Source organism: Pinus tabuliformis, chromosome J (assembly GCF_031772625.1).
Source record: "Pinus tabuliformis cultivar Carrire ecotype Pingquan chromosome J, CPIR1, whole genome shotgun sequence".
Taxonomy (NCBI): domain Eukaryota; kingdom Viridiplantae; phylum Streptophyta; class Pinopsida; order Pinales; family Pinaceae; genus Pinus; species Pinus tabuliformis.
Window position 1 is genome coordinate 1,194,418,228 of NC_142295.1, and position 15,872 is coordinate 1,194,434,099.

The following is a 15,872-nucleotide window of genomic DNA, read 5'->3' on the forward strand; positions in this document are numbered from 1 at the left end:
CCATGCTGGACATATCATGAGAGATAACCACACAGGATAGGCTTACTTGCTCACCACATTGAATTGTAAACATAAATGGAAGACTCACAAATTGGTTGAAAAAGGAATTATAAGAATGCGTAGGATCAAGTCGAACGTGCTTCACATTCCAACATCACTGGCTACTCACTTCTTGATTCTTTTCGATTCCACCAAACAGTCAAAATACGCAGTAGGCCACCAAATAGACAAATTTCCGCGCAAAATGCAGTGAACAAGTGAAATCAAACACAGATTTGGCACTTGCGTTCACCATAGAATCTAGCTTCGACATCCAACACGAGTCACACTTTCCTCACACAGCAGTCATTCCACTCAGATCATAGGACAACAGTTCTCAGATGAAAACAGCACAGTTGGTAGAGATTGGAGATATTTTGGAACTACAAGCCAGAGGTGTTAGTTTTACAAAATATGTAGAATAGAGATAAAAGCATTCAGCGTGACAGAGCGGCAGAGGACAAACGGGTGATAAGACGGATTTTACTTGCCGGTTACTTGCAGCCAACCCTTCAATGGAGTAGCTATTTGGCCAAAATCGCCCAGGTACAAAACGTGACCTCATTCCTTTGCAACCCATGCCATTAGGGCTGCGCAGACCACAACCGGAATAAAACCCTGGTAAATGATTTATTACCAGATCGACCTTACCAGAGAACGACGGCCGTAAGGGGCCACAGAAGCCATTTTCAATCTCAATTCCCGATCTAGAGTGACTATACAATGTTCGATGCTGGCTATAAGATTGATGGACACCAGGGCGAATCCAATACCTGGAAGAAGTGCAAACGGTTTTTGAAGTCCCTCGAGTACTAAATTTCTTGGTTTTTAAAGTCCCTCGAGCACTAAATTGCACGTCCTTTCGTAGAGACGTTGACAGTTCGCCGTAGGAGGAACTCCTGGAATGGCTACACCAACACAGCGTCCAACAGAAAGCAGTAATTCATTGTAATTCACCGTAGGAGGAAGGTTCTGAATGTAACTGCGCCTTCCTAAATCAACGTTTGCCTACCCCGACTATGGCACAGTTGGACCCGAAGTGTGCATAAGGAACTCAGAGGAAACGCAATGTTCTACTCAGGACATGCAACTAGCAACCATAAGGAACTCAGAGGAAACGCAATGTTCTACTCAGAAAAACGCTTCATATTACCGAAGCTGACCTGTGTGGATTTGCTATGTATGGATACCTTGAAAAACTTCCCACAGAGACGTTACCTCTGTTCTGACAAATGCTATGAACGCATCAGGCTCAAAAACGCATCAACGCTCAAAACGCATCAACGCACATCAATTACTCATGGTCAGAGGGCGCAGTCTGAGACACCATCTTCTGGCAGTCAGAGAATGAAACGCATGACAGAGGCAGCGCTCAGGTATGAGCAGCTCAGACACAGAATTATGGGCAGAGGTGCAGGACTGACGTGCAAATAACAGGCCACGAAAAACAAGTGGCTCCGATACCATGTTAAAAACACATGGACAGCAAAACAAGTATGAAAGATAAATCGGTGAATTCATTTTTTTATTAACATAAGATACACATTTATAGTACAATAGGTGACTCTTGGGATTCAGATCCCAAGGTCTCTTGGACTGCTTAGTCTTTCCGGCTTCCACACTAACCCTTTAGGATTAGGTGTCCAACACAACGTGGCTTATCATCATATAGTAAGCAAATATAGGGCTGCTGGCTGGCTGGCTGCACAAAGCAGAAAATTTTACTCCGATGGGGTTACCCACTTTTGGTGGGTAACATGACCCACTGGTGGGCAGTTGTCAAGGTGTGCATCTGTGTTGAAAGTGCAATTTACACTTTCACTTTATTTTTCCTATTTCATTGTACGTAAGTCATGTAGGGCTCCTTCACACTTGATCACCCATCTAAATATTCATATTTTAATTGTAACCCTAAGGGGACTTGGTCAAAGATGATCACTTCACCAATTTTGTACATCTATAAATAAGCAATGCAATTTCTAACTAAGTCCACTAGGAACATAGTGACTAAGTCTCAACCTGTTTCAGGGTCATTTTTAGTTTCACAAATTTACTTTTGGTGGGTAACATGACCTAATGGTGGGCAGTTGTGAAGGTGTGCATTTGTGTTGAAAGTGCAATTTACACTTTTTCACTTTATTTTTCCTATTTCATTGTATGTTAGTCATGTAGGGCTCCTTCACACTTGATCACCCATCTAAATATGCATATTTTAATTGTAAATCTAAGGGACTTGGTCAAAGATGATCACTCCACCAATTTTGTACTTCTATAAATAAGCAATGCAATGTGTAACTAAGTCCACTAGGAACTTAGTGACCAAGTCTCAGCCTGTTTCAGGGTCATTTTTAGTTTAACAAATTTATGTCTATCATCTCTACCTCTAATTTTACCTTTAGTTCCATTCCTCTTTGCTCTGTGTCATTTCTTCAGAAAACACTCTTCTCCTCTGCGACTATTTTTCCACAATAATTACAATATTTATGTTGTGTCGTGTTTTGATTCTTGAAAGTTACCTTTGGAATTTCATGAATTGCTCTGAAATTTTCAGCTAGTTAACATACCTGCCTCTCCCTTGGCATTTTGCTGTAAATGCTCTTTGGCCACTAGTCTCCACCCAAATGATCACTTCCTCTGCAGTGAGATCCACCATGAGGCCCGAGTTAGCTAGTCCTATGTCCAGGAGACCCTGGCAATGTTGCTGTTCCAGAACCCACATAAGCAATGAGATGAGGTTACCCAGGCCCTGATGTTAGGCAGTCTCTTCCAGGCAGCAGCAAAATATCCAAATCTAGATCATCCTGCAGCTCCTCCCTCAGACAGTGTTCTATCCAGAGGTTCCTACATTTGGCCTTGGATGTTAGGGGAATTATTTCAAGCATACCCTGATATGTTTGTATTATTTGTATTCCAGATCTTTGGAACCATTCTCCTTGTACATTTTTCTCCTGGATCTGACTCTGCTATCAATGCAGCCTTCATCTCTTAGCTTATATCAGTACTTTATTTTATGCATATTCCTTTTTTAGTTGCCAAGTTTCAACAATAGAACTTTTGCCTCTAATTGAGGAATAATATCATCCTTAACTAGAAATGCTCATGAGGGCACTCTTGTTCTTTTCAAGTCATTTGCCAAAGGTTATGGTTTTGGTGTTTCTCCTGACACAATCTCCCAAAGGGTCACTACAGGACAGAATCCTCCCCATCTTTTGTTTCCATGAAGGGTAATTCACTCCAGTCAGTTTATGCGAGTCCAACATCATAAAGCTCTTAATGTTTCCCATGTCTACCTATATCTCTGGAAAAAGCTTAGATCTGTGTTCCACTTACAGAAGATTATCATCTTATGCCTCCAAAACAAATGCCCCTCTCCTTGTGACTCCAAATCAGATGCATGCCTTTTTATTACTTTACAAATTTGACATCTTTTTCTTCCTTTATTACTTTAAACTATTCATTTCCTTGAAAAAGAAGTTTGTAGACCTTTAAACATTTTTTACTTGTATCATATTTTGAATACTATCGGAGTTTTTTTTTGACATACTTGGAGGACAAACATTAGGTTCTCTGCTTTAAAATGCTGTCTTTGACGAACTGTTTGAAATAAAATGTATTTGCTGTCTTACTTCTTTTTGCCTTTGAATCTTATTAGCCGCCAGGAAAATATATTGAGGTTCATTAAATCTGTAGGTATGATTGGTTTGCTTTTGTGGAGTATGTCTGCAACTCAATTGAATTTGGATGATGCTTCTGTTTGACAGTTCACTGCTGAATCATATGTATTCTGATAAACAATCTTTGGAATCAACATATGCATGTATGTTACTTGGACTGTAACTTAGTACAATGACCCCCCCTAGGACCCATAGACATCTCATTAATCTGTGCAACTTGTTATACTCTCTCTCTCTCTCTCTCTCTGTATATATATATATATTAAATTTCTTGTTGCAAAATACATTTCTGATATAAACCTTATTTCTTGTATACTCAAAACACATCAACGATGTGTAGATAATTGTGTCATCAATGGCTAGTCAATTTATTTCTGTGACCATGTGGAATGCTTGCATACATTGTAGTTGAATCTTGAACTTGTATATCTTCTTCAGCTGTAATTAACTTAAAATGTTTTTTTCCTGCAAATCTTGTGTTGTAATTGTTACAATTTGGAATATTCTTCTAATTTAATGTTGGCTTTGTGGAATGTATTTCTCTGTTGCTTTCTCATTCTAGTAATAGCATATGTCCAGCCTTTATGCCCTCTAAAACACCTTCTATAATGGTGCATTTCCAATCTCAAGAAATTAAATGTTTCACATGTTTTGCTGAAATTTCACCTATAGTGTAATGTTCACAAGGTTTGAAAATGAAAGGGCATGTGTGCATGATAATTTTCTTTTAATGCAAGTTTACTGCTCTAGGTATTTAATGCTACTCTTTGTAATGGCAGCCAACGATGGTGCAACAATATTAGAGCAAATGGATGTGGAAAATCAAATCGGAAAGCTGATGGTAGAACTATCACGCAGTCAGGATTATGAGATTGGAGATGGGACAACGGGGGTGGTTGTTACAGCAGGTGCACTTTTGGAGCATGCAGAGCAACTTTTAGAACGGGGGATTCACCCCATAAGGATTGCAGAAGGTTATGAAATGGCTTCAAAGTTAGCAGTAGAGCATTTGGATCGCATTTCACAGAAGTTTGAGTTTAGCTTGAACAATATTGAATCTCTGGTGCAGACGTGTATGACTACACTCTCTTCAAAGATGTAAGTGCTTGTGCATTTATCTTTATGGTTCAAAGAAATACTATGTTCTGTGTTAAAAATAGTATATGCAGGAAGTCTCATTGTATGGTCTCGTGGATTGGCAAATAAAATCAGAGTGGTTCTAACTTCAATCCTAGTTCTTTTTATTCTGGAGAATCCTTGTTGTTCAGGGTTAAAAGCTTAGGATTTTCTCAATCTTTCATAGTGCTTTTTCTTTTCTTTTCTTTCCTCCCATGTTTTTCAGCTTTTGCATCCTTTGGCAGAATCCTAGTCCATGGTTGAAATTACTCTTTCAGCCTCTTCCTCTTTAGATATTATCTCCTCAAACTTACTGTGAAGGTGAAGCATGTTCTGTTGAAATTTTGTTTGAGATGGCTTGAGCCTTGCAGTCTTCATTGACATTTGTTTGTATCTGTTTCCATAGTACTCTAGATGAGCTCAATCATTACCTGTTGAATCTGAATGTACTTCCTTTTGTTATCAGTGCTGGTGGCCCTCATTAATGTCTCTTGATTTTCTTGGAAAATCTCAACTGAAAGGGATTTATCCTGCTTTAGTCTTGAATGCTTGATTTCTTTACCATGCTTTCCTATCTTTTCTTTTTCTCCTCTTCCCCCTTTTATCGTCTAGTCATCCTCGATTTGATTCTGGGCCATTGAAGCAGGGAATACTTTCTCCTCCTTGAAATCTTCACTACACAAATTGTAGTATATTGAGAAAACACTCTTGTTACCAACGAAATTGAAATTAAACTCCCCAAAGAGTATATACTAATAGAGTCATGCGAAATCTCTTTAGGCAATCCGAAAAGCTCAATCGATGCTTGGACAGTGAAGTGTGAGTTATAGGATCAAAGTCTATCTGCCAGAATTTCATGAAAGACCATTCCTACCATGATTAACAGATCTCTTCAAAGACTATCTGTTCTGCTATTTGAAAACTTAAAGGTTTCACAAATGGCTGTCTGGTAATATGGTTGCTTGTGTGTAATTTTGTGGTTTTCACTGTTCAGTTCTTCAAGATCTATATTGAACTCATTGGGTTGGTAGGCCTCACAGCCATAAATCTGTAAACCATCCCTTGCTGTTATAACTCTGATGGATGATCTTACATAGGTTCAAAATTCAAGGAAAAAGATAATTTTTTATGTATGTCTTGTAGATTCCGTGATATTGTAGGAGCTGGGGATAACTTTCACAATCCAGGAGTTTGATAATCAAAATGCTTGAATGTTCCTCCTTTTAGCCTGATGGATAGGAGAAATTAATGAAGGAAAAGAAGTAGCCCTTGAAGGCCTGCAGCCTTTTCTATGTACCCATCTCTAGCAAGCTTTGCAAACCCCAACAGTTGATGACCTGCAGTGCTCATTGGACTGGCTTCACTAGAATTCTCTGTGAACTCAACATAGAGGAAATTTGAAAGTGATGATGGCAAAATTTTGTGAGGCATTTCATATTTTTGATTTTTCAATGTGCCAAGATTATTGGGATGTCATGATTTTTTTAGCAAAATGATGTTATGGGTAGTGAATAGTGTGATATTTTCAAAAACGAAAATATTGTGATAATATCGTACATGTAGCAATAATATTGCGTGATGATTGAAAATATTGTAGGGGCTGTGGACAGAGGTGCATACACGACTTTTTTTTTGGTTTTTTTGGAGAAAGCAAAGGAGGAGGAGATTGATTTTGCATGGAGAGATGAGACCGAGAGGCTTGGCATGGAATTGATCGTTGATTGGTTAGAGGAGGCATCGGGAAGAGGTAGTAGGGGAGAGAGAGGTAGAGGAGGAGGAGGGAGAGGAGGTGACTATTAAATTTCAGCATTTGGAAGGAGCGAATTACTTGGATTCTAGAAATGAATGATCTTTGGAATTTAGTAAGCAAAGATGTGCAGGTTCCTTTAGATTCGGTACAAGCAGCTGAACATAAAACCATGGACATGAAATTGAGCTGCATAATTCTGGATGGTGTGAGGGGTTATCTAATTCCTCACATATCAAGGAAGGACACTAGTGGACAAATGTGGGTAGCTCTAATCGGTGTTTAGCAGAGTACAAATGAGAACAAAAAAATGGTACCGTGGGAAAAGTTAAACAATATTAAAATGGCCAGATTTGAGACTGTGACTTCCTATCTCACAAATGTCCAATATGGTCATGATGAGCTTGGCGCTGTGGGGGAAATTGTGCATGATTCAGAGCTCGTCAAAGTTGTTCTGAAGGGGTATGTGAAGTAGTCATACACTTTTGTGGACGAGATTCTTGCTTGTCAACAACTTTGGGGTCGGCCATGGGACGATTTCTCCTAGAAGGAAGGAGTGGATTATGAGGAGACATTCACACCCATCACCAAATATGCATCTATTAGCGCAGTTTTGCCCATTGCTTCAAAGATGGGGTGGAGGATACGTTAGATGGTTATGAAGATTGTTTTCCCCAACAGAGTGATTGAGGAGAAGGTGTATATTGAGCAACCTCAAGGCTTTGAGGTGCATGGGAGAGATTTCCATGTATGCAGGTTGAAAAGGCTCTTTATGGGTTTGAAGCAGGCTCCGTACACATGGTATGCCACGATTGATGGATATCTTCTTGGTTTGGGCTTTTCACCAAGAGTGATGTGGATGCTAACTTGTACGTTGTACTCGTTGAGGGTGAATCACTCATCTTGGTATTGTATGTGGATGATCTCTTCATGACAGAATTAGAGAAGCTCATAAGGATGTGCAAGGCGGATCTTGTTTCAAAATTCGACATGAAGGACATTGACTTGATGCATTACTTTTTGGGATTGGAGGTGTGGCAACAACCAGAAGGGGTTTTCCTTGGACAAAGCGAGTATGCAGTGGAGATCTTGAGGACATTTGGGATGGAGGATTGCAGGTGTATCTCTACACCTATGATCACTAACTTGAAGAAACTTAATGCTTCTGAAGGCAAACTACTGGATCCCACACTAAATAGGCAATTGACAAGTTTTTGATGTATTTGGTCAACACTAGACCGAATATATGTTTTGCCGTGAATACACTAAGTTAGTTCATGGTGGAGTCGAAACACATTCATTGGGTGGCAGCAAAGCATGTGCTGAGATACCTGCGTGGGACGGTAGACTTTGGACTAAGATATGTCAGGGCTAGAGGAATGGAGCTGCATGAGTACACAAATTTTGATTGGGTACGGAGTGTGGTGGACAAAACGTTCACATTCAGATGTTGTTTCAACTTGGGATTAGTCATGATCTCATGGTTCAACAAGAAGCAACAGTGAGTAGCACTCAGCGCAACAGAGGCAGAGTACATGGCAACGAGTATGGCGAGTTGTGAGGTAGTGGCTTTGCAAGATGATTGTAGGATTATTTGATCTGTAGATGGTGCCAACGATGATACACTATGATAATTTAAGTTGTTGCATTAACCTCTATGAAATCATGTGTTTCATGATCTGTCCAAGCATATTGAGAATTGATATGACTTCATCAGAGACAAGGTCCAGAGGGGTGATGAGAGATTGCGATACATTTCTACAGAGCAGCAGGTGGCAAATGCTCTCATGAAGCCTCCAATGATGTTAAAGTCTGTGGAGTACTAGGGTAAGCTGGGTGTGGTGGAGAATCCCTTCCTTGCTAAGAAGGAGTGTTGATGTGAGTAGCATCAGATGATCTTCTACAATGGCTTGGTGTCTTAGTATGTGGAAGACATTATTTGCAGTGTTCCAACGAGTTTCTGAGACGGGGAAACGCGGGAGCAGGGATGCGCACAAGGGGTACGTATATAAGCAACACCAAAATTTAGGGAATTTTCAGGGAAACAGGGGATGTCATAGTCATAAAAATTTAATATATAAAATAAAAAAATAAAATCCCAAAAATATGTCAATAACTAAATAGAAAATCTTAATAATTATGAAATGTGCATCTAAAGACTAATAATGATCATCATTACTTATTAGACTATTATATTTATGAATTATCATTTGAAATTTTTGCATCGTAAATCTAAAAGTAAATTACTAAATTGAGTTCATCATTTGATATTATGCAATTTTCCTTCTAAATTCATCATTTGGCATGATGCAAGGCACATCTAAATTAAATTAATAAATTCATCATTTGACAATTGAAATTATGCAATGCGCATCAAATTTACAAAAATTATAAAAATTAAATTCATCATATGACAATGACATTGACATTATGTTGAAGCCTAAAATAACCATAGAGTACCAAAGTAAAGTAAACATAGAAAGCACTGAGCAATGAAATACTAGTAAATTTGTCAAAATGTTCTAAATGATATTAATAAATACCAAACCTTATTTTTTTAAGTTATAAACTTTTATATAATTTAATTTTAATTTGTTTTCAAGTTTTAACAAGTTTTATGTTTTAATATAGTTTCATTTTTTTGTTTTCTAATTTTTCACATATTTAAATTTGTATTTATTTTTTATTTTTATTTTTTAAATTTTTAATGTTTTATAAAAAATTATTAGAGAAAAAAGTGGGAGGGATGCATATGCGTCCCCCCGTCAAAGGAGTCACGTTTTGTCGCTAGAAAAACGTCCCCTTGTCAAAGGAGTCATGTTTTGTTGCCCGAAAAATGTCCTCTCGGAGTTTCCCCGAGTTTCCCCAAAAAGGGGACGTGGGGGAAACATTTCCCCAGGAGTTTCCCCGTCCCCGGAGCATGGGGGAGCGCCGGGGTGTGTCCCCCAACTTGGGGGATGCGTCCCCATAGAACACTGATTACTTGCCTCTTCTAGTGATTTATGCCTTCTTTCCTAAATTTTACTTGGGAAAAGTACAATAATTAAAGTGAATTAATTATTGTGGACTTTCAGGTTATTGTTTAAGAATGAATAATTTAATTATTCAAGTGTTGATCTTCAAGATGTTTCTAGAAGGAATCTTCAAGATGTTTCTATGAGGAATCTTCAAGATGTTTCCAGAGGTAGATTAGGGTTAGAGATTTGGACTCAATGAAGATTATACATAGAGGCTAATGATGGAAGTGAAGACACAACGAAGAGCACAATGTGTGTGAGTGAGTTATCACGAGAGAGTGATTCTCTTCGCAGTTCAAGTGGCTTAGTTACTATTGCATAGGGAAGGAAGAAGTGCCAATGTGTTTGAGCGAATCCAGGAGGGTCGAGTTGGAGGAGATTGTAGGGTTGAGTTGCCAGAAGTAGATCAAGTTTGTTTGGAGGAGGATGAGTTGCTGGAGTGTTGAGGTTTTTCAAGTCCTCATTAGAGATAGGGGTAGATTGAGTTGTTGGAGGGTTCAAATTTGATTGCTGGAGGGCGATATCTGTAGAGCGATTTCGTTTGGAGGTAGATTTCCTTAAGGCCGATTTACCTAGGCCAAATGAATTCATTTTGAGGGAGCTAAGTTGCAAGTTCCAGATTGTATTTCTCCTTGTATCTATGTGGGTCGAAAAACCCAAATTTTCCAGATAATGAAATGATGGAGAATTATTTGTGGGTTATTTAAATTTGCAATATGTGATTGATCTATTTGGTTTATTTCCATTGCATATTTTTAATTCTAGAAGTTAAAGATACTAGCGATTTTATTTTTCGGTGATTCAATTATTATTTGGATAAATAAATAATAAACTGGGGATAAACCAAATTTGAAGAAATATCAACACCCACACCGGTTATCAGTTTTCTTTGTCACTCCATGCATTTAGTTTTAAATCCAAGCATGATAGAATTCTAAAAATTGGAAATGACAATATTTTCTGAAAACACAAATTTAGAGATTTTACAATTGCCAAAATTGCAGAAATAAAACACAACAAAATTATGATGGCCACATGCAGAAAATAACATAGTGATTTTTGGTCAATGTGACCTCGGAAAAACCCTCTACAACTCTTGGGGAAAACTTGTTTGAGAGCTCTTCTTTATTTCTGAAAATACTTTTACAGAGACTGAAATACACAGTAAAAATTCTAGCAACCACAAATTATAACTTATCTCGATTTACTCCACCTCGAAAATCGTGCCAATCATTAAACAACCAAAACATAATTTTTCCAGCAATAAAACAACATTAAATGTTGTAGGCCTTGCCTTGAAAATTGTGTCCAAAACTTGCTCTATAGATTGTACAGATTCTAGAAGTACGATTGCCTCGAAAATCATGCCCAAATTTGCCTCGAAATTTGTGTCCTTGCCATTGTCCATCTTCCTTGATTTTTGCACCTCTCTCTTGCTGTACGGTTTTGCCTTGGGGGATGCGTGCCAATAAATGCTGTTGCCCAGATTTGCTAAAATGTCTTCTTGCTACTCTTTTTCACTTCCTCACTGCTCAGAAATATTCTCCTTGCTCTCTCTTCTCTTTCTCTCAAATGCTTATGAAAGAGTGGATTGATCTTTCTCTCTTCTCTTCTCCTTTTACTCTCTAAATTACCTTTTGGGTTACCCTAAGGTTTAATGGCTGAGATTCATTTAGATCTAGGGATGAGAATAAATGTGCATTTAATTCTCACTTTCTAGTTTTTAACCCACCCACTTAAATAAAGACCCACTTAGCCTTTTATTTCCATAGTCACTTTTTTCACTTCCTAATTCTTCATTGAATTTAATAAAGTCACCTTTAAATTATAATGTAACTTTACCACTTATAAAGTCACTTTTAAATTAGAATGTAACTTTACCATTTATAAAGTCACTTTTAAATTAAATTGACTTTACCACTTATAGTCACGTTAGGAGAAAAGTACAAATAAATTTGGACACTTTTCCCTAGGCCAAAGATCAAAGCCTTGGGGAACCACTTGTCCTTTGGTACCCAAATTTTAACATTCCCTCTTCCTGAGGAAAGTGTTCTTCACCACTCCCATCTTGTTTCTGAAGTAGACATGCTTGCCCCGTGGTAAGGCTTTGGTGAAAATGTTCGCTACCTACTCATTTGTGAAAATGTACTCAAGCTTGACATCTCCCTTTTGGACATATTCTCTAATGAAGTGATATTTGATCTCAATATGCTTTGACCTGTCATGAAAAATTGGATTCTCCGTGAGTTTTATGCAACTCTGATTATCACAGTAAATTATTGAAGGTCTCAATGCTTGACCAAATAGACCAAACAACATCTTGCGAAGCCATATGGCCTCACAACAAGCCAAACTAGCAACCATATACTTTGCCTCAGCTGAGCTCAATGCAACTGACTGTTGTTTCCGGTTGATCCACGACACAACTTTTGAACCCAGCTCAAAACAACACTCGGAAGTACTCTTCCTATCTGAAGCACAACCTACCCAATCTGAATCTGTGTACCTTGCCGGTCTCACTCCATCAAAATCCACAGACCCCTGTAAGTAACAAAGAATGTGTTTTGCAGCCAGCCAGTGCAGTCTCCTGGGCTCACACATGAACTGACTCATAGTGTTAACTGCAAAACATATATCTGGTCGAGTGTTGACCAAATACATCAATTTACCAATTAGCTGTTTGTATAGAGTAGGATCCACCAACTCAAAATCAGAAGCTTCTTCTAGTTAGTGATCATAGGTGTAGACAAGGGTTTGCAGTCCTCCATGTGAAATCTGCTAAGAATATCCACAATGTACTTCCCTTGTCCCAGGAAGAAATGCCTCTCTTCTTACCACACCTCCAATCCCAGAAAATAATGCATCAAGCCGATATCTTTCATCACAAACTCTGAAGCAAGATCTCTCTTGCAGCCCTCATTGAGTCTCTCTGCACCAATGATGATCAAGTCATCAACATACAACACCAGAATGAGAGGCTGCTCACCCACCACAATGAAGTATAGGGTCGGATCAGCCTCACTCTTTGTGAAACCCAACTGTTGCAAGTATGTATCAATCGTAGAGTACCAAGCTTTAGGAGCTTGCTTCAGGCCATAGGGTGCCTTTTGCAATCTGCATACATGGGACTCTTTCCCATGCACCTCAAAGCCCTGCGATTACTCAATATAAACCTCCTCATGAATGAAGCCATTGAGAAATGCGGTCTTCACATCCATCTGGTGGATCTTCTAACCCATCTTTGCTGCAATCGATATAATGGAGCGAATAGATGTATACCGAGCTATGGGAGCGAAGGTCTCCTCATAGTAAACACCCTCTACCTGTGAGAACCCTCTGGCCACAAATTGAGCTTTGAACTTCTCGATGTTTCCATTTGCAACATGCTTTATCTTGTAGACCCATCTGGAAGTAACAACTGATTTACCTTCGGGCCTCAGCACTACTTCCCAAACATCGTTCCTCATAATAGAAGAATACTCCTCCATCATGGCCTCTCTCCAGACCTGCTAGCTGGCTGTATCCTCATAACTAGAAGGCTCGGAATCGACAATGCATTGTTACTAATGCCATGTACCTACAGAACCGCTCAGGTGGTTTACTCTCTCTAACCTGTCTCTTTGGCCCAGCCACTGATGTGGCCTCGTGCAAGGTATCTTGTAGCCACATGGGCTTCCTCTTCCCTGAGCATACTTATCCCATCAGAGTGAAAGAATCCTTATCATCATCAAAAGCCTGAACTCTTGAAGGCCTGCCAACTGACCTCATGCCTGAATCTGTGCCTTTAGATGCTGAAGTACCATGCGACCTGTCCATTAGTAGACTACCTTGTGAACTGCCCTGCATGTTGCTTGAAGAACCATCCACCTGACTCTGAGAGCCACTGCTCACTGATGGACCTGAAACTGTAATCGATGTACCTCCTGATCCTTGACCACTGGATCCTTGTCACTGACTCAACTGCTCTTGAAGGTCTGGTAACTTTGGATACTCTAACCCCCGTGACCTCCTGAAGGCTCTCTCCTTCTCGAACTTCACATCCTGCCTGAAAACCACTTTCCTTTGTGCAGGAATATAAATCCGATAAGCTTTCAAGGGCTCGCTATAACCCACAAAGATGCCCTTGTTTGCAGTGGGCTCTAGCTTGGTCCTGTTCTCCTTGGGGACATAGGAATATGTGAGGCACCCAAAGATACGAAAGTGCCCAACATCAGGCTTCTTCCCAAAAAAAGCCTCCTCGGGAGTCGCATTCCCCAAGGCATGATGTGGACTCCTGTTCTGGAAGTACATAACAGAGTTGCAGGTCTCTGCCCACAAAAATAAAGGTAACCCTTGATCATGAAGCATGGCTTTGGCAACCCCTACAATGGATCTATTCTTCCTCTTCACAACCCCATTTTGCTGGGGGTAGTAAGGAACTATGAACTCCCTCCTAATGCCTGCCTCAGCACAAAAATCAACAAACTCACCAAGGGTATACTCCCCTCCATTGTTTGACCTGAGGACCATGATCTTCATACCCGTCTCAGTCTCCACAAGAGCTTTGAACTCTTGAAACCGCTTGGAGACCTCACTCTTGGTCTTCAAGAAATAAATCCAGGTCTTCATGCAGTGGTCATCAATGAATAAAACATAGTACTTATAGCCACTCAAGGATACATGAGACATTCGACCACTTACATAGGTATGAATAAAGTCAAGGATCCCGATCGCTCTGCTGTCACTACTGGGAAAAGGGGATCTGTCAAACTTCCCCATAGCACATTCTTTGCATACATCAGGGTGATCAGAATTGAAATCTGGCACACCAGTGGTGATCTCCCGTAATGTACTCAAGGTTCCATGATACATGTGCCCCATTCTGCGGTGCCAAATCTCACACAACCTGAACTGCTAGATTTGTTGTCAGTCTTGTCTCGGGTGCTGCTACTCAATGCCATCATGGGTTGGAATGAGAACTTGTACACCTTGGCATGGCGCACGCCAATCACTTTAGCTGAAGAAGCTGGAGTTCCCCTAGGATATATAAGCACCTGCCCTCTGTTGAACAACACGTGATACCCTCTGTCCTCAAGTGCCGAGACAAATATCATGTTCTTCTTCATTCTAGACACATATAGAACATCTGACACTTTCAAGGGAGGTTTGGGTTCCCTATCAAATATCAATGTCCCCACACTAACTGCTCCAACCATGTTGTCATATCCAAGTACTACCTCCATATCAGTGTCATCCTCTGAAAGCCCTAAAAAGTATTCTCCGACTCCTGTCATGTAGCGGGAAGCGCCATTGTCAACATACCAAATGCTAGAAGATGCTTTGCTAGTAGCGGAGAATGCATACTCCCTTTGAGCCAGTGGCTTCACAATCTATGAAACCAAACTTCCAATCAAAGCTCTCTGAGAATCTCTGTATATTTGCAGAAGCTGCCATGGGTTTGTCTCTCCCTTTCTTGTTCTTCTTCTCGGGACACACAACAACATAGTGTCCCAACTTTTGACAATTTCAACGTTTGACTTTGGAATAGTCCTTTTCCTTGTTTTGTTGCTTGCCTTTACCTTTTCCTTTGTCTCCACTGTTGGAAGCTTGCTTCTTTGCTATGCCCTTCTTGCCTCTTGCTAACAATGCCAGATTGTCATCCTCCTACACTTGTTTGGTTGCCTCAAGATGGTTCTTTCTGATCTCATTCTGAATGCAATCATTCCACAACCTCTCCCAATCGTGAAGGTTTTTCTGTGCAACAATGCCACCCACAAAATTCTCCCAAGTCTTGACAAGACCATTCAAAGCAATCCTTACCAACTCAATGGGTGCAATGATCTCACCTATGGCTGCCAACTCATCTCTCACTGAAGTGATCTTTGTGAGGTATGTTGTAGCACTGTCAGTCTTAGCCATTTTAATGGCCTTCAGTTTCTCCTTTAGGACCATTTTTCTGTTTTCATTTGAGTTCTGGTAAAGACTGGTCAAGGCTGTCCATATCTCATGTGCATAAGTCTTTTCTCTCGCATGAAGAATGACATGATCTTTGATTCTTTCCAGAATCAATATTTTTGCCTTAGCATTTTTTTTGTTAAACTCTACCAACTGTACAGGGTCAGCAGGTACTACTAATGGGTTCTGTGTGGTATTTACCATAATGCTCCAGACTTCTACTTCCTCAAAGATGCTCTGGATTCTCTACTTCCATGCACTGTAGTTGTTCTGTTCCACTCTCAAACCCAAAGACATGTTTCACTGTTCTACCAAACTGAAATTTTCAAATTTGTGGTAAAGGTT

At 39.8% G+C, this 15,872-nt stretch overlaps 1 protein-coding gene across 2 annotated transcripts in view; it reads left to right on the forward strand.

Moving 5' to 3' along the window:
* Positions 1 to 15,872, forward strand: part of LOC149231373 (TCP-1/cpn60 chaperonin family protein) — a 65,951-nt gene that overhangs the window by 34,127 nt on the left and 15,952 nt on the right. For both annotated transcript variants that reach the window (XM_089379188.1, XM_089379187.1), the window contains exon 3: positions 4,493 to 4,811. In XM_089379188.1, coding sequence (XP_089235314.1) covers positions 4,493 to 4,811 — 319 coding nt within the window. The remainder of the gene's footprint in view (positions 1 to 4,492; positions 4,812 to 15,872) is intronic.